Source organism: Nyctereutes procyonoides, unplaced genomic scaffold (genome assembly GCF_905146905.1).
Source record: "Nyctereutes procyonoides isolate TBG_1078 unplaced genomic scaffold, NYPRO_anot_genome, whole genome shotgun sequence".
Lineage (NCBI taxonomy): Eukaryota > Metazoa > Chordata > Mammalia > Carnivora > Canidae > Nyctereutes > Nyctereutes procyonoides.
The window spans coordinates 28,864,461-28,883,418 of NW_026575049.1; the positions used below are offsets into that span (position 1 = coordinate 28,864,461).

Genomic DNA, 18,958 nt, shown 5'->3' on the forward strand with positions numbered 1-18,958 from the left:
GGGAGCGCGGCCTCAGTCCTCCGCGGGCTGTGTCCCGCGGGCTCGGTCCGCGCTCCGTGCGGCGAGGCGGGCGCTGCGGGCGCTGCGGGCGAGGACGGCGCGCACGCGCGGAGAGCAGCCCCGGAGAGCGCGCGCGGCGGCAGGTGTGCCGGGCCGTCCCCGTCACGTGGTCAGCGGTCGGGCGCGCCGGCCACCTGCAGGGGGCGGGTCCCTGCGGGCCACACCTCCTTCGGGCTGGAGCCCGGCCGAAGAGACTTGCCCCTCGAGAGTGAGCCGCGAGGACCCGGGAAAGGTGTTGGGCACCCCTCAAATTAGGGGGAGGATGGCGGAGCACCTACCCTCGTGCCACCGTGGCGATGAGTAGGGGCATGGCTCCCCTGGCAACCGAGGCCCCGGAGGCGATGGAGGCGTTCGGATTCCCTGGGGGGAGCCCCAGTTTCGAGCTTGAAAGGAAGGAGGCAGGCAGATGAGCTCGGAGGCCCCTGGGTTGTGGTCCCGGCTCGACCGCGCCTGGCGCTGAGCGCCCAGGCCAGCCCCTGCCCCCCCCCCCCCGCCCCGGGCCTCGAGGGGCCACCCCGCGAGCGAGGCCTCACGTCCCGGGCTGCTGCAGGATGCGCCTCGCGGCCGCGGCCCGGCTGTGGGGCCCGCCGGGGCTGCTCCTGACCTTCGCCCTGCACCCGGCGCTGTGCCTGCGGCCGGCCCGGACCGCGGCGCCCCCGCACCGGGACTACTGCGTGCTGGGCGCCGGGCCCGCGGGGCTGCAGATGGCCTACTTCTTGCAGCGGGCCGGGAGGGACTACGCGGTGTTCGAGCGCGCCCCGCGGCCCGGCAGCTTCTTCGCGCGCTACCCGCGCCACCGCAGGCTCATCAGCATCAACAAGCGGCACACGGGCAAGGCCAACGCCGAGTTCAACCTGCGCCACGACTGGAACTCTCTGCTCAGCCACGACCCGCAGCTGCTCTTCAGACACTACTCCCGCGCCTACTTCCCCGACGCGGGCGACATGGTGCGCTACCTGGGCGACTTCGCAGACCGGCTGCGGCTGCGCGTGCTCTACAACACCACCATTGCCCACGTCACTCTGGACAAGGACCGGCAGGCCTGGAATGGCCACTACTTCATCCTGACCGACCAGACGGGCCAGGCACACCGGTGCAGGTAAGGAACCGGCCCCAGAGCCCACCTGCTGGCACCCCTTGATCAGCCGGTAGGTGTGGAAAAAAATGAGAGAACAAGGCCATTCCTTGGGTTTTGGGGGTTTTTTAGAATTGTATTCATTTAGAGAGAGCACGGGCACGCTAGCGTGCAGGCGGGGGGAGGGCAGAGGAGAGAGACTCTCAAGCAGACTCTGGGCTGAGTGCGAGCCAGACTCCAGGCTCCATCTCATGACCCTGAGATCATGACCTGAGCCGAAATGAAGAGTCCACCGCCCAACCGACTGAGCCACCCAGGCGCTCCAAGGGAATGTCATTTCTGCTATTCTTTGCTCCCACTGAAATCCAGTGCTGAGAGGATTCAGCTCAGCCATCATTGCCCAAATGCGTCCTAAAGAAAATTGTGATCAAATGTGCTTGGAAAATACGACCCAGCTCCTCCTCCAGGATTTGTCAGCGTTTAATAACACGTTCACTGTGACATCAACATTGGATGTTCCACATCATGTGGCTTATGTACGCACAAAGCCCTTTCTGAAGAGCATCTCCTAGACCTAGTGTTCCTCAAAAGACATTCTGGGAAAAATGTCCTGCAAGTGTTAGATGGGCTCGGTGGGATTTCAGAATTGGGCTAGAGTGGGAGGCCCCACAGGCAGTGATGCCAGCCAGCATTCGGCTTTAGCTTGATTCGGCTTGGGAGAAAGCTTAACGTTGTATAGACAATCCAAACTCAGAGCCACACATTCTACTGCCCTGATTCAGGCCTCACAAGGACCCTGGGGAAAGGTCACTAATCCTCGTTTTACAGATGAACAGCTGAGACCCAGAGAAGTTGAGTCACTGATGCTATGTCAACAGTTAGTAAGTGGCACTGGCGCTATCCGAGCTCATGTGTTCCTGACCCCAAAGCCTCTGTTCTTTCTGTTACACACGACTGCCTCTCCCTTCCTAGCCATTAGTTAGGCACCTGGCTCCAAGCAGGTGCCCAGAGTTCATCTTCTCATGCCCTTCGTGGGAGGCCCAGCCTTGCTCCCAGCTCATGACAGCCGAGGGAAAGAAGGACTGTGCCGGCTTGGGACTTGCAAGCATTTTAGAGAGCCCGGCGACAACGTAGGGGAGTCAGATCTGAGCTGGGTGGATGAGGGTCCAAAAACAAGGACCCACGGGGGCTTCATATGTCTTCTACAGGCCACACAGTTCTGTTTTCAAAACCACCCGTAATCAGACCATTCTGCAGGCAGCAGGGTCTGGCTCCCAGCTGCCCCCGTACAGGACTGTAATGCCCACTAGTTGAAGTGCAAGAGTCGGGAGTCAGGCTGATCCGCTTTCGGGTTCCGGCTCTGCTGTCGCAGGAGCTTTGGAGGCAGTGGGCCTGCAGGGCCTGTGTCTCCTCACCCATAAAGCAGGCCAAGTAACACCAACTCAGGGCTGCTTTAGGCAGTGAGATGATGCTCGAAACACCTGGTAGGGAGCCTGGGGCAGAATTTCTACTGGGCAGTCCTCTGCATCAGCCCGGCCATCAGAAAAGGCAAAATGGACCACCAAGTTTCATTTTCCCCACTGACGGCGATACTTGGCCTCGCTGTTATGTGTCAAAATTAGGTGAATTATTTGATTTTGTCATGTGTCACCTTCCTCGGTCAGAGAACTGGAATAGTTCTCGTGTTTGACATCATCCCACTAAGGCGAAAGGGAAACTGTCCCCTGGAGCAAGTTCAGTCAGGGGCAGGGGTGCAGTGTCTCAGGTGCTGTGGGAGAAGTCAGTAAACAGGTGAATGAATGGACCTTCCTCTGTGGGTTTTTTTAGGAACCGGCAGTCTGGGTGAGGTGAGTGAGCCAGGCAGCAGGTCCAGGGAGTGATTTTCATGTCACAGTCTTACAGCTACGAAACTAAGCCGTCTTCCCTCTGTCCCCTCCCCGCAGTGTGCTTCTGGTAGCCACTGGTTTGTGGGTCCCCAACCAGGTTGACTTTCCTGGCTCTGAACATGTGGAGGGTTATGAGTCTGTGTCCGTGGACCCCAAGGACTTCGAGGGTCAAAATGTGCTGATCCTGGGGCGTGGGAACTCTGCCTTTGAGACGGCAGAGAACATCTTGGGTGTCACCAACTTCATCCACATGCTGAGCCGCTCCCGGGTCCGGCTATCCTGGGCCACCCACTACGTTGGAGACCTCAGGTATGCCAGGGGCTGCTCGGGGATTCTCTCCTGCCAGCCCCCTCCAAAGCCATTACTGACCCCACTGGCACAACCACCCCTTCTTCGGAGTCTCCCTGGTACCCTGTTCAGACTTCTCTCTCTCTCTTTCTCTTTCTCCTTCTCTTTCTCTTCTCTCTCTCTCCTGGCATTTCCCTTGGGCCCCAGGGCCATCAACAATGGCCTGCTGGACACCTACCAGCTGAAGTCCTTGGATGGGTTGCTTGAGTCCGACCTGACGGATCTGGCCGTCGTGAAAGATCACGAGGGCAAGTTCCGCATCACCCTGAAGTTCTTCCTGGAGAAAGCAACCAGAGTGCCGATGCCATCACCCTCCCCCAGGATGACAACGACAACTTTGCCATGCGTGTGGCTTATGACCGGGTCATCCGCTGCCTGGGCTGGAAGTTCGACTTCTCCATTTTCAACAAGTGAGTCCAAACTGGGGTGGAGCTGAGATCACTTTGCAAACCCCTCCTAATACCTCTCTGGGGGTGGGGAGGGGAGAGTCACCGTCCAGTGGGCCCACGGCAGGGCTTTCAGGACTCCACTGTCAGAGTCCCGCCTGGGACCTGAGCTCTCTGTCTTCACGAGGACAGGTGGCCCTGAGCCCCTCCGTCCTGGAGCAGCAGCAGGACCTGGACAGTGGACTTCACTTGCGTTGTGATCTTCCACTCAAGGAAGGGCAGAGTGAGCTCAGTCAGAATGAGGAGGTGAACTTGCCAAAAGACAGTGTAGCCTAGTGGCAAAGGGGACAGGCACTGGGGTGAGTCTAAGATTCTCAACTGACCATGTCTGCAGGCTCTGGGAAAGCCACTTAACCATGCTGTGCCCCCTTTGTCCATCACTAAAATGAGGATCATAGTTTCTCTTTCCTACAGTTATCATGAGGATTAACATAGGAAAGCAGTCAGCATGTATCTTACACTTAATAAAACGGTTGCTGCCAACATCGCTTATAATTGTTTTCAACTGCTTTGCTGTGGATGTTGCTGCCACAGTCCCTTGGCAAGGCTTGGTATCAAAAAATCCATCCAGTGCCTCACTCTCCTCTGGCCAGGACACAGGCAGACAAGGAGAAACTGAGAGCCTGAGGCAAACCCATGTCCCAGCAGGTCACACGGGACCCAGTTGGAGCCCAGAGCCCAGCCTCACGTGTGGCTCAAATCCTAGTTCTGTCCCTGACCCACCACATCTTCAGCCTGAGCCTCAGCTATTCCATCTGTGAAACAGAGATCACAGCTCCTATGGTCCCAGTGTGGTTTCGGTACAATAAGCAATATAAAGCACGTTTACTTAGCTCAGTGCTGAGCGTGTAAGTTAGTGATTTGTACACAGCAGTGATTTGTATTTTTTTTATTTTTATTTATTCATGAGAGACATAGAGAGAGAGGCAGAGAAACAGGCAGAGGGAGAAGCAGGCTTCCTACGGGGAGCCAGATGCAGGACTCAATCCCAGGACCCTGGGATCACACCCTGAGCTGAAGGCAGACACCACTGAGCCACCCAGGTGCCCCCAGCAGTTTTTATTAACCACCCTTTCCACCCAATAGGTCCCTCAGATTGTCCTCCAGTGGTGAGTTCAGCAAGAAGTACCCACTGGTCAGAGCTAGCTATGAATCCAAAGGAAGCCGGGGTCTCTTTGTCCTGGGCACCGCCAGCCACTCTGTGGATTACCGGAAATCTGCCGGGGGCTTCATCCATGGATTCCGATACACAGGTGAGCCTGACAGAGAGAAACATCCCCAGATTTTGTAACCATACTCCTGATTTGCAGCAGTCTTAATGGGAGGGTTCGTTGGGTCGTCGATTGCCTTAAATTCCCCGTCTGGGACAGATGGCCACAGGTTTTCGTGGTCTGAGGCTAGATCTAGAAAAGTGTCAGGTAAGGCATGAAAGTAAGTACATCTGGGGGTGGCCAGTTACATGCTTCAGCCATGTGCCAGTGAAGCACCAGGTATTGGCAAGAAGACAGAGCTTGAGGAGTGCTCGTGGGGGTTCCTCCCTAGCTGGGTGGTCTGAGAGGTGAGGCTTCGTGACCTCTGTAAGCCTCCCTTGGACAGCCTGATGTCAGAGATGTAAATAAGATGAACTCTCCGACCTCGAGGAGCTGTTGTACGAACTAAGGCAACAACCAGGGACCCTGCAGCTACAAGACATCATGCACAGATTCTCTGGGTATCAACAAATTCCAATAAAAACTACAGTTGGATCACCTGAGTCCTGAGGGTATAAGTGTTCTGTGCTCCAGGCAGGCTGCAGGGTGGATGCTCTGGTGCGTAGCGAGTGTTCCACGGGCCTGTTAATTTTGTCACAAACACCACAAGGGTCCTGCGTCCTGCATCTTGGCTTTTCTGTGTTTAATTTGAGGACTTCTGTGAGCTTTGCCTTTTACCATCCTTCCAGTTTAACAGGAAAAAATAACCGTGTTTGGTTTCCAGACGATATATTTTACGTCCCATGCATATTAGAGAAGGAAACCAGAGAGTGTTAGCTGTCTGTAAGCCAAAATACTTGCAGATTACACCCAACCCCACAACCCGAAGTGGAAGAGTCTGTCCCTTGAGCACAGAGAACCTAAGTAACTTCCCCAAAGTCACCCAGCCAGGGGACGGCAGAAGGGTCATTTAAATCCACCGGTGGCTGATCTTTAGGCTCACAGCCGTCCACTGTGCTCCAGGCACATAGGAAACCACCCCACGTGTCCAGCGAGCCACTACTGTGTGGCCACTACTACCTGCGAGGACCCTGCGGTGGGAGGGCTGATGTGGCTGTGCACATCCTGCTCAAACCTGAGAAACCAGTCCCAGGGGAGACCAGGAGCCTTCAGTAAGGCAGAGGAAAGCCAACAGAAGATAAAATATGGACAGCACGGACCATAACCGTGTGGAAGGACACGCCAGACACCCAGCCTGTCTGTCCTCCTGCTATATCTCTGTCAGCCCTCCCACCCCCATCTGACACGTATCCCCTTTGTCTCTCCTGACTGGTATTCCTGTGTCTTCAGGGTCTCTCTGGCTTCCATCCAGCTGCATGGTCCCCGCCATGACACCCTTTTAAAAAAAATCTTACCTTTCCTCTACTTAGGCCTTAAGCCTCTCTCAGCAGCTCCCCACCTCCCGCTTCCCCACCAGCTGTGTTGTGTTGTTCCTCGACCCCTGTGCAGAATTCAGCTTAGCTATTGTTTCCTCCAGAGCCAGATGTCTGGTGGGGCCGAACGGCTCTCCTGGGACCGTTGGCCTGCGGAGTCTCCCGTCATGTGCACTGTCTGTGTCCTTGCCTCTCTTGGACTGGGGCCTTGTGTTGATCTGCTTGGGAAGAGCAGGCCCGATTTCCAATTGTGTACGGCAGCACCAGACATGCAGCAGTACATGTCTCCGTCATTTCAGACAGCTGTTGCTCTTCTGGCCTTACACCAGTAGGATTTAGTGATGGTTTGGATATAGATGTGAAAGGGAGGGGGCACTGAAAGGGTCTCCAGCAGGAGAAACGGGAGCCGTGGAAGGGGAGCAGGGTGAGAGGAAGGTGCAGGGTCCAGTGCTGGCAGACCCAGGAAGGCTTGTGCGGGGACTTCATGGGGCCCTGGAGCCTGCACCAGCCACGCCCATCCCTGCAGCTCCTGTCCAGGGCCGCCTTCACACTGGAAGCAAAGCCCGGACCATGGCCCGTCCAGCCTTGGTAGGAAGCCTGTGCTGACCTTGCTCCAAAGGCATCCTCTTGGAGCCATGCTTACAAGCGTGTCTTGAGCTCTAAGGAGGCGATGGGGACCGTGCATCCCTCCACGTGGTGAAAGATCAAATCTCAAGTGCGGTGTGCTGTTCCTCCCTCCGGCCTTTCCAGTGCGTGCTGTTCACCGCCTGCTGGAGCACCGCCACCACCGCGTCCCCTGGCCTTCCACCGAGCACCCCATCTCACAGCTGACCAACTCCATCGTCCGGCGTGTGAACGAGGCTTCTGGGCTCTACCAGATGTTCAGCGTGCTGGCCGACGTCATCCTGTTGAAGGAGTAAGTAGCCCAGCCTCATTGTTCACCCTGTCCTAGCTCTTCTCTGCCTGCTCCATGTGTGGAGTGGCCCCGGGCTCCCCTCCTAAGGTGAAGCCTGTGGAGGGCAGGGGAGATCTGCTCTGCAGGAAAACATCCCATGACATCAATGCCACGAGCTCTGCAGGCAGACAGACAGACCTGGGTGTGCATCTGAGCTCTGCCTGTGTGACCTGGGGCAAGTCAGTCTGCCTCTCTGAGCCTTCCTCTCATCTGCAAAATGGGGATAATATCACCTCGCAGGCAGGAGGAAAGGGAATTGATAGAGCATTTGGCACCGAGCAGGTGAGCAGTAAACCGCAATGATGCGTAGCACCAGGGTGGCCCAAAGGGACTCCCTCGGGCCAGGACCATGTTGGCTTCTTATCAGTTAAGTGATGGTAGCAGATCACAGATGACCCCCGGCAGAGCTGGGAGGGAGAAGGGCTGCAGGTGAGGGCACTCAGAGGACAGGTGGCAGGTGAGAAGTGGGGGAGGGAGTCCCACAGTAAGAGGGGAGCAGCCTGACCCAGCACCTAGTGCAGGGACCGCAAGGAAGTCCCAGTGCACAGCGCAGGACCTCCCGTCACCCTGACTCCTCCTGCCATGCCCGACCTCCACGTTCAGGCTCTCCACAAACCCCGTAAGCTCTCCCTTCAAATTGTGTCACGAATCTGACTGCCTCTCCCCAGCCCCAGCATCTCACCTGAACTAACCATCCTTCCACCTCTGCCCCATGGCTGGCTCAACACAGCGGCCTGGTGGGCCTCTAAGACACAAGTCACACACACTCGTCTCTGTTCAGTACTCTCCAGGGGCCGGGGTTTCCCTTCTCAGGCCACATGAATCCCAAAGTTCCTGCCGCTGCACACATGAGCTCTCCTCTACCTGTTTCTCCACCAGACCACTCTGGCCTTGCTGGCCGCCTTCCTGCCCCTCAGAGACACCAAGGCACTCACCCCCTCCCAGGGCTTTTCTGTGAGAGTTCTCTCAGCCTGGGTCCTCCTTCCCCCAGGTACATCTCGGGTTACTCAGAGTTTTCTGGAGTCTGTCCCAGGTGTAAGCCAGGGCTTGGCTGCTACAGTAATTGTAAAATGAGATGCGTGGGGATGACCAGAGCTTGTATGCTGTTGGATTGTACAGGAGACACACACGCACACGCATGTGCACGCAGGCCCCTCTCTCCTCTGCTGCAGCACTGAGGCTCTGGCCCTCCCGCACTGCTCTTATCACCAGGAACGCCACAGCCTTTGAGTACCTGGAGGAGTTTCCCATGCAGATGCTGGCACAGCTGGAGACCATCACAGGAAGGAAGGCCCAGCACGGGCTCTTCGTCATCAACATGGAGTATGGCAGAAACTTCTCTGGGCCCGACAAGGACGTCTTCTTTTATGACCGGTCTGTGGGGCACACAGAAGACGCCTGGCAGTCTAACTTCCTCCATCCCGTCATCTACTACTACCGGCACCTCCCCACCGGTGAGCCAGGCCTCTGCTGTCCCCCAAGCACGGGCTTTTAGGACCAGGCACTGCTCGGACCCCACGGTCTATCACCTGCCATCACTAAGCCCTCACACAACTCTCCCAGCTGACAGAGGACACTGGGGGACACCACCCAGAAACCAAATGGGGCAGAAGGCCTAGGAATAAGACACGGTGTCCCCAGATTCTGGCGCATACCGTGTGACTTAGGCAGGCCACACAGTGCTGTGACCTCCTCCAGGCGCCACATAGTAAGAGGAACACTGTCTTGGGGCATGGAGGCTGGGCATGGAGCAGGAGGGGACCTGGAGACTGACTCCCAGAGAGAACAGGGATAGAAGCTGGGGGTGGTTAACAGGAGTATGCAGCCTAAAAGCACACGAGCTGGGCAGTGTCCTCAGGATGTGCTTTCTCAGGTGTCCTCAGGTTGTGCTGTGTGGCCTTGGACCATTACTTAATCTCTCTGAGCCTCCGCTTCCTCACTTGCAAAATGGGAATAACCATAGGATTGTGTGAGGATAAATGAGATGAAAAATGCAGAATGCAGGGCATCTAGGTGGCTCAGTCAGTGGGGCATGCGACTCTTATCTCAAGGTTGTGAGTTCAAGCCCCACAGGGAGTATAGAGCTTACTTTAAAAAAAAAAAAAAAAAAAGGTGTGTTTTTTTTTTTTTTTTAAAGAAGCACAGCATACAAGCCCAGCCCCTGGCCCAGAGTAGCTAGCAGCAGGTGAACCCCCCCTACAGAACACACCCCCTGCTTCAGAAACTGAGGAGCTATCACTTGGAAGATGATGCTCTACAAACAGCCAGAGATAGTATCAGCTGGAAGAAGTGACAGGAACACAGGCTTAGTAGTCAAAGCTGTCCGACATGGAATGGGTTGCCCCTAAAGCCAAGTTTCCCGATACAAGGGTGGTCGAGTCATGGCTTAGTGGCCGTGTGCCTGGGACACCACAGGAGTGAGGCCCCACCAGATCGGGAGCTGGACTAGGTGAGCTCTCAGACCCCTTCTGATGCAGGGCTTTTGAGTCTCCTTGCAGAAAGTGCAGTTCTGAGACAGGCTCAGTGCACCTGAGTCTGCATGCATCTTAGAAAAATACTAAGTGCAAGTGATTACTCTTGGTTCTGCTTTCTGATACCACAAAGAACAAATGTAGCCTCTTCCTCATGCCGAGCTTATAGACACAAGAGATGACCCTTGAAGAGGCTGGCCACTACCCGCAGGGAGTGTGTCAGGAAAGCCGAGCACAAGGGGGCAAGGGAAGTGCCTGGAATGTGTGGGGATCCCATGGTCAGCTCCAGGATGGGAAGCCCAGCCTCAGGGCTCTGACACTCTGACAGGGCTCCCCATCTCCTCCCCACAGAGCAGGAGGTAAGGTTCCGCCCTGCTGACTGGGCCCTGCCTCGGCCCACGGCCATCCACCACATTGTGGAAGATTTCCTGACCGACTGGACCGCCCCAGTGGGGCACATCCTACCTCTGAGGCGCTTCCTGGAGAACTGTCTGGACACTGATTTGCGAAGCTTCTATGCAGGTAACCTAAGTTCCTAGAGGGGCCAAGGAACTGTGCAGGGGGATTGATAAAAGACCAAATAGACCAATGCCCTGTGGAGTTTCAGGATTCATATCTAGAAACCCAAAACCAAGAATTCTGTTATCCACAAGGTAGATCAGATATTCACAGAAACCCTTCCTGGTGCCGCACACTTGACGTCGCTGAATAGGATGTCATTTTTAAAGAATTGGCAGGAGAAAAGGGGAACTCTTAGGAAAAGCATAAAGCTACCACTAGATGTGGCATATCTGCCAAAAATCAGTAGCCTAGAGTCTGGGTAACTGACCAGCGCTTGGGGGTGGGAAGGTGAGGCTGGAACAGGATAGGAGGTCTGTTTAGAGACCTTCTCTTAAGCTTGGATCTCAGTGGATCAACTAGAAAACACAAAACACTCTCAAGAGGAAGATGGTGGAGACTCATCCTTTTGGCCCTGGGTAGATAAAGGGAAAATCTCCCCTGAGAATTTTTTTTTTTTAAGATTTTATTTATTCATGAGAGACCAAGGCAGAGACATAGGCAGAGGGAGAAGCAGGCCCCTGCAGAGAACCTGATGTGTGGGCCTCAATCCCAGGACCCTGGGATCATGACCTGAGCCAAAGGCAGACACTCAACCAGTGAGCCACCCAGGTATCCCTCCCCTGAGAATTTCTAACTGCCTCACTCATGTGAGTTTGGGGCCAAACCTCATACTATCATCATGGTGCAAAAACCACAGAAGTAAATGCAAGTCTTCTGTGAAGAAACCAACTTTAAAACTAAAGAAATACATATGTACATACATACAAAACAGGGGTCAAAAAATTCCCACAGATAAAGTTCCAAGTAAGTTGAACCTATACCACCACCCACCCCCCCAAGGAAAAAGCACATAACACATAAGGATACAAACTGCCATGAGGGAGGGTCAGTAGAAACAACAAATTTCTCTATTAAACCTAAAAGACTACAGGAATTGGAATAGTAACAAACAAAGGATACAAAGTCTAAAATATGTAAAGGAATGAAAAAAGTTATCAGAAACATGGAAGGGGCAGCATTCAGAAAGATCCAAATAAAACTTCTGGAAAATGAAAAAAAAAATGTAATAACTCAGCCTAGGGGCACCGGGGTAGCTCAGTCAGTTAAACATCCGACTCGTAATTTCAGCTCAGGTCGTGATCTTGGGGTCCTTGGGATCAAGCCCCATTGGGGCCCCACACTCAGCGGGGAGTCTGTTTGGGATTCTCCCTCTCCTTCTGCCCCTTCCCCCTGCTCACGTGCTCACTCGCTCTCTCTCTCTCAAATAAATCTTTAAAAAGGCGGGGGGGGGAGGAATAAATAAAATTAAATTAAAATAAAATAAAATAAAATAAAAATGTGGACGGGGAACCTCAAAGATAAAGTAGCACATTAGACAGAGATGGAGAGAGAATTGGTGAACTAGAAAGTAGCTGACAGAGAAATCTGATGATCCAGAGGGAGAACCAACTAAAACAAGCCAAATTTTTGCCTTTTATTTTTTTTTACACCCTGAATGCCTAGGTTACCTACTCTTCTCTATCATACAACACTAGCTGTGTATCAGGCACTACTCAAATCAGACCAGCGTACAGATGGTCAGTCTCTGGCCTGCAGGTCAGAGAGCAAGTGTCTTTGTTTCAGATCCAGTCAACTTTGAAATAAAAAAATGTGTACATGAAGAGAGATGACATAAAACAGTAGTGCAGGCCCATAGTCTAAATACACCTAGAGGTGATTCATAGCACAGGGCTAAGCAGCTCTGAAGTGCTGGCTTTCTGCAGACTGTCAGCTGTGACCACACGCTCACCCAGGGTGGTACATGACGCAGCTCTAGAGATCTCCGTACAAAACCTCCCCCTGTAAACAAACAAACAAAAAAACCTCTGCCTGTTTCTCAAGGTGTCAGGAGCACACAAAGCAGTGCTGGTCAGGGGCGTATCCTGCCCTGGGTTCTGGCTGCATCATCCAGGCCCTTGAGCCTCCTGGCTCCCGCTCCCTAGATATTGCTCAACACTACAAACCTCTGAGCATCACTGTGTCCAGCTTGGAAGAATTCTCCTGACTTGGGGCCAGCTGGCAGAGAGTGGGCTTTTCTCTACCCCCTTAGCTGACATGCAGCAGCTAGCTCTGGCCCTGGATTCTGCAGGGCTCCTCTGCCCCCGGCCCCTGCAAAAGGGGCAACATAGGTCATCAGAAGGTGGTACTTGCCCTCCCATCTTCCCCCTGCATCTGCAGTCCTCCCTGCTCAGAGAGGACTGGCCTTGCCTGTTCTGCCGGGGGCCGTCGGTGCCAGAGGTCAGAAAGTCGGAAGTACCATTTGTGTGGCTTTCTGCAGCCTGTTCACCCATGTGAGCCTCACAACATCCTTTGTAAGGTGCCCATTTCTTTTGAAACAAACGAGTCAGAATAATTTTTGGACGTTCGCTCCTTCCCATCCTGTCTCTAAATCCCCAAGAAGACTGTTTCATCTTTTCTGTTGTTGAAGTCAAAAGTTATATAAGCAAGCACTCAGCTAAAAGACTGTTTCTCACTTCCGCCCTCAGTCCCAGAAGGAACTACTTCTAGCTTCTCTGGTGGTTTCTTCATGTGTCTGAATGATAAACATCCACAGCTGTTTCCCAGTAGAGCTGCCTGGACCCCTGGACCAGCTTCCCACCATGGCACAGACCAGGGCTCACACGTTTTCTCTTTCCATGCCCCACCATGCTCACAACAACACTTTACACGCAGTATTTGCAACCCAGAGATTGCTGAGGGAATAATTCCTTGCAGGCAGCTCTGAGCTCAGAATACCACTGAGCCCCAAGCTCCCGGCCGAGCCAGGCCAGCTTCCAGAAGAAGAGGCTGAGGGTTTGCTCCTGAGTGGCTGAGCTCCCAGCCGGTGCCCGTTCCCTGCAGAGCAGCCTGTTGGGCCCTGATCTCTGGAAGCTGAGTAATTTTTGTGATTTGCTTTCCATTTGGAGCCTCGTCCTTCCAGAATGTCAGGGCAGCCTCCTATTCTTGGGACTTTGGGGAGAGTCGGGATCCGTGGCTGATCAGGTCAGAGATGAGATACCTACAGAAGTCAGCTCCCCAGCTCAAGGGGTGGAGGGCACTGGGTGAGGCCCCGGGGCACCAGCACCCACACCTCCTGCACCTCTCCCCATATCTCTTTATCTTACTCTTTCATCTCCTTTTGCTTTTGTGTAGAATCCTGCTTCCTGTTTGCCCTAACACACCAGAAGCTGCCACCCTTCTGCCAGCAAGGGTACCTGAGAATGCAGGGGCTCATGGGTACCGAGAGCCTCCGGCGGCATGGAGTAGAGAGCGGGCTCCTGCAGGACTATGCCACCATGGGCAGGCCCCGGGAGGATGGGGGCCAGCGGCCAGTGGGTAGCTCCCCAGCCCCAGGGCTTCCGGTCCAGCCCCTCGACGGCAACAAGGAGGAGCTCTGACAGCCATGCTACTCCCACCCAGGCCCACAGCCAGCCCCTCTGTCTCACCGACACGTGGTTGCCAAAGACCACTCAGGTCTTCACAGTGACCAGACCACACGGAGAGCGTGTCGAGGTGGAGGGGTGGCCATGCAGCAGTCTCCCCTCTGGTCCGGTCCTTCAGTGCCTAGGAGGCGGGGTCCAGGGAAGGGCATCACCTGCCAGGTAGAGCCGCCTTCCACAAGCCAGGCTTGTCTGCAAGTAAACTGTCACTGAGCACCCGGCTCTCACTCTGGCTCGGTTCTGTCCCCATCATGTGCCCAGCAGTCCCATTTCCTTCTGGTCCACTCGTCAGATGAACCAGGATCCCGCCTGCCCGTGGGCCATGGCACAGGTGGAGCTGTCCTCATCTTCATAAGGGTTTGTGGCAGGCACTTCAAACAGAAGTTCTAATACCCTCCACCACCTGGGGTGGTTGGGACTGTCACCCCTGATGAAGACATCAGCTCAGAGAAGTTAGGCAACTCCCGGGGTCCGGCCAGGCGTCCCTAGCCCCATCCCATAGCCCCGAGGCCTGTGCCACTCTGCTCACCTGACCAGTCTGCCTTTCCCCGCCCCCACTTCTGTTTCCAGAAGTCATGAAGGTGGGGGCAGCCCCACTTATCATCACAGGCCTGGCTGCTGTCACCAGACAGAAATAGGACCGCTCCCGCAAGGCTGCCTTATCTAAGGTTTCTGCCTCAGCAGCAGCACCGAGGGGCGCCCGCCCCACAACTGCACTCCCTGGCTTCGATCTTCAACATCTGCATTTTCTCTCTCCTACTGGGCACCTTGCCCTGCCCCTGCCCTCCGGCTTCCTGCACAACGCCGTGCCCCTGGTCTGCCCAAGCAAGTTTTGTAAGACTGTCACCATGCCGTCCTTTCGGAATCCTTTCCGAGGTGGTTCGCTGGCTGTTTGTACAGAGCCCGGCTCAGCGTGGGCAAGGAGACGTTTCTAACTGCATTTCCTGGTTACTCCAGCCCTTCTCGCTCTCTCCCTTGCCAGGACTCTGCTGCCTTCCTACACACTCCCATCAGGCACTCTTGACCCATTTAGGAGTAGGCTGCGGAAAGCATTCATACATGAAATAACTGATGATCGCTTTCTCACCGGTTCTGTGGGGCCCTGTATCCACTCAGAATTCAAGGGATGTAGCTCTCTGGATCCACGTTTCTGGAAACGTCCTCTTCCTCCTGGCCTCAACCACCGGGCCCCATGACCTATGTGCAAGCACCTCTCCCTCCAACCACGTGCAGTTGTAGCAGTGACGCTCGGCAGCCTGAGCCTGTCCAGAGGTGCTTACCCTGTAACAGTACTTGGCATAGTTTCCTGAGGGCCGAAACATGTAAAGATGTCTCCCTAAATCCAGAAAGCTGGATTCACCATATTCATAAAGATGATACATAAACCAGATTCGGGCCCCTTCAGCCCCCCACCCTTCCTTTCCCAAGACCTTTTTCAAAACAAATCTCTTCACTAGGACTGTTCCCATAATGTCAAGCCCTGTGCTACGCACATCACACCTCCCAACCACTGAAGGCAGCTGAGCGCCCTGTGCCAATCAAAGTTGGAGGTCCTGCAACAAATAATTCACGAATGCCCAACTGTGACATCTGCTGCTTCTCCCATCATCTGCCATGTGGTTAATTGTACCTACATTTCAGCCAGCCTTCTTTGTGTTTCCTTAGACATGGTTCCATGGTTCAGCTGATCAGAGATGCCTTCCCTGGTTCTCCTTGTACAACCAGGCAGCAATTTGGAAAAGAAAATAAACCTCATTTTGCATCCCTATTTCATACTGCACTTCAAAATTAATTCCAGAGCAGTTTTTAAAAGCCATTTAGAAACTGGAAGTGACAGGGTGTTATAATAAAGGACTGTCCAACTTCAGAAGCAATGGGATAATTCACCAAAGGAGAAGGCTTAACAGTTCCAGCCCGTACTTAATTTTTTTCATTTTTATTTAAATTCCAGTTAACATACAGTGCAGTATTAGTTTCAGGTGAAATATCTTTCTTTTTAAGTACTCTTTACACCCAATGTGGGCCTCGAACTCCCAACCACAAGATCAAGTGTCATGCTCTCCACTGACCAAGCCAGGCATGTGCCCTTGCACCACCCCCTATACTTAAGTGATGTGACTAATGTGACCATTTAAAGAAAAAGATAAAAATTAAAAGGCAAATAGCATGGGTAAAAATAGTGACAGCATAATAACACATAAAAATAAATATCTTTAATACATAACTGAATGGGGTTAGTGAGAAAAAAAAAAAAGAATGAGCAAATTATGGGACAGTCACCTAAGAAAATACAACACAGCTCTCAAAAACTCAGAGATGGTGAAAGACCATGCCACAAAGCTACATGTGTGACAAAGTCAAGTAAAAAGCAAGCTATGAGATTATAGTTGTGAGCTACTTATTACTATAAAACTAGAAAGCCACAGGCGGGGGAGACTCTGGAAAGGACATACCAGAAGATGTCAACAGTAGTTGTATTAGATTTATGGAGGCATTTTTCTTTTTCTTCTTTTGTCAAAATTTGTGGTTACACTCTATAGTGAAATAAATATTTTTTTAAAAAATCATCTCCTTTTGGGATTTTAAATTGCTAGGGGCAAGAGGAGCAGGGAGCTCCAAGAAATATGCTTTGCCCCAGTCCTGGTCATGCCCATGGTTTTGTCCTTCTCCCAGGCTGGGAAGACACACCCAGTGTTGAGGGGGAAGATATACGCCCTCTAGAGAAGGGAATTTTTTTATAAAGATCTTATTTATTCATGAGAGACACAGAGAAAGAGACATAGCAGAGGGAGAAGCAGGCTCCCCATGGGGAGCCAAATGCGGGACTCGATCCCAGGACCCCGGGATGACGACCTGAGCCAGAGGCAGATACTCAACCACTGAGCCACCCAGGTGTCCCCCAAAATTAGGTCATAAAAAAACTAGCATTCACTCACCAAGAGACTGTCTCCCCCCACCCTCCCCCCCCCCCCATCACTTGCTTGGGTCATGTTGCAAAGGCATCCAGGCATCCAAGTATTGTTAGGTCCATGTGGCAAAGAGCTAAGGCCTGCCAAGAGCCGTGTGCATAAGCCTAGAAACAGATCCTACTCCCACCCAGCCTGTAGATGACCAGAGTGCTGGCCACCACCTTGAACACAGCCTCATGAGAGACCCCGAGCCAGGACCACCCAGCTCAGCCTCTCCCTGATTCCTGCCGCACAGAACTTTGAAATAATGTGTGTTGTTCTAAGCTGCTAAGTTTTGGGGTGCAGAGTAGGGGGTGTTTCATTACACAGCAATAGACAACTAATATATGCACTGAAGAGCCACCTGCATTAATTTGTCACCACAACCCTAAAAGATAGATAATCCTATCCCCTATTCCTACCCTATTCCCCATTCTTATGCTGAGCACAATTACACAGCAGGTCAGTGGCCAGGTGCTTCCAGAATCCACTTCCTTCCAGCCATTATCTAAATATTAAATCATTAAAGCAGCCATGTCACCTATGAGTTTCCTTCTCTTGAACACTGGCTAACAAGAAATTAAGGGACTAAGCAATTCTCAAACCTAAGAAACAGTAAATAAAGTGTGTGTGGTCCCACAGGGTGGCAGGGAAGTATTGAAAAGCTGATTACGCCAAAAGTTACCCTCAAAGAGTGTTCATCCACAACGCCAACCAGATCTCCTGTGATTCAGGTGGGGCAGGATGACTCAGATGGGATGAGGAAAGCTCTGGAGTCTGAAGCAACCACCTCCTCCAGGCTCCAGCCTCATTTAGGATCCTCAGTTCTCTGACCAATTACAACATCATCCCCCAAAAGCTAAATTGGATTCTTCCCTAGAAAAGAAACTGTAGGCTGCATCATTTCCCTGCAGATGCTAATTTTTTTAATACAGTAAAAATGCTGACTGGGGAAAGGTTTTTGTCAGGCTGCAGGCTTTAAAGAAGCATTTAATTCAATCTGGCATCCAGACGGAATGTAAATCTGCCACCAAGTGAAGCTGATGGGCAAATATACGAGAGGCTTAGCCCAAGTATTTAATCCAAGTACATCATGCGACGAATCCATCAATCCTGAAATAAAAAATAGCAGATGTATTTAAGCACGGAAAAAAAGACCAGCAGAATATCCTGTCTCGCTCCTTTCTCAATTCTGCAGAAGTAAAACCGATTTGCCGGCACTTCTGGAGAGCCCCAAGTTTCCTGCTCATTGCAAAATGTTTCAAAAGTCTGTCACCTGTTTGGGGTTTTTTTATTCTTTTTGAGATATTACTGTCTCAGCCCAATCTCTCAAGTCATTCCAAATCATTGTAAATCAATTAGATGCAGAAAAGTCTCACCACCAGGAAAAAAAAAAAAAAGACAATACAACAATCTATCATAAAATGTTCACAGTGTATTATAATCCGTCATTGTAGTTTAGAAATAAAGCAACTACGAAAATGTATGCGATGAGCCCTCTTAACACCAGCTATGTCTAAGTTTTATTTTTTTTTAAGCTTTATTTATTTGTGAGAGACACAGAGAGAGAGACAGAGACACAGGCCAAGGGAGAAGCAGGCTCCTCCCAGTAAGCCTGATGCGGAACTCAGTCCCAGGCCCCCGGGATCATGACCTGAGCCAAAGGCAGAGACTCAACCACTGAGCCACCCAGGTGCCCCTATGTTTAAGTTTTGGGTTTTTTTTTTTTAAGATTTTATTTATTTATTCATGAGAGACACAGAGAGAGAGGCAGAAGCAGGCTCCATGCAGGAAGCCTGATGTGGGACTTGATCCCGGGTCTCCAGGATCATGCCCTGTGCCAAAGGCAGGCGCTAAACTGTTGAGCCACCCAGGGATCCCCCTGTTTAAGTATTAAATAAGTCTACCAGGAAAAGAAGAAGAGTCCAGAAGCCTGCACTATGAAGCACTGTGGTACATTAAAGATGGTCAAAAATGTTGACAATTCCTGTCAAGATGTGAGATCTATGTCCCCTCCTCTTTATTTTTTTTTAACTTTTTTTTTATTTATTTATGATAGTCACAGAGAGAGAAAGAGAGAGAGGCAGAGACATAGGCAAAGGGAGAAGCAGGCTCCATGCACCGGGA

General features: G+C 52.5%; 1 protein-coding gene across 1 annotated transcript; it reads left to right on the plus strand.

Moving 5' to 3' along the window:
* Positions 1-15,651, plus strand: FOXRED2 (FAD dependent oxidoreductase domain containing 2). The gene is given in 9 exon segments (XM_055329130.1): positions 1-1,159; positions 3,079-3,330; positions 3,517-3,653; positions 3,656-3,779; positions 4,902-5,068; positions 7,189-7,354; positions 8,606-8,847; positions 10,216-10,386; positions 13,597-15,651. Coding segments are annotated over 9 exon segments (2,052 nt in total). The 5' UTR covers positions 1-611; the 3' UTR covers positions 13,842-15,651.
* The last annotated feature ends 3,307 nt before the right edge of the window (positions 15,652-18,958 follow it).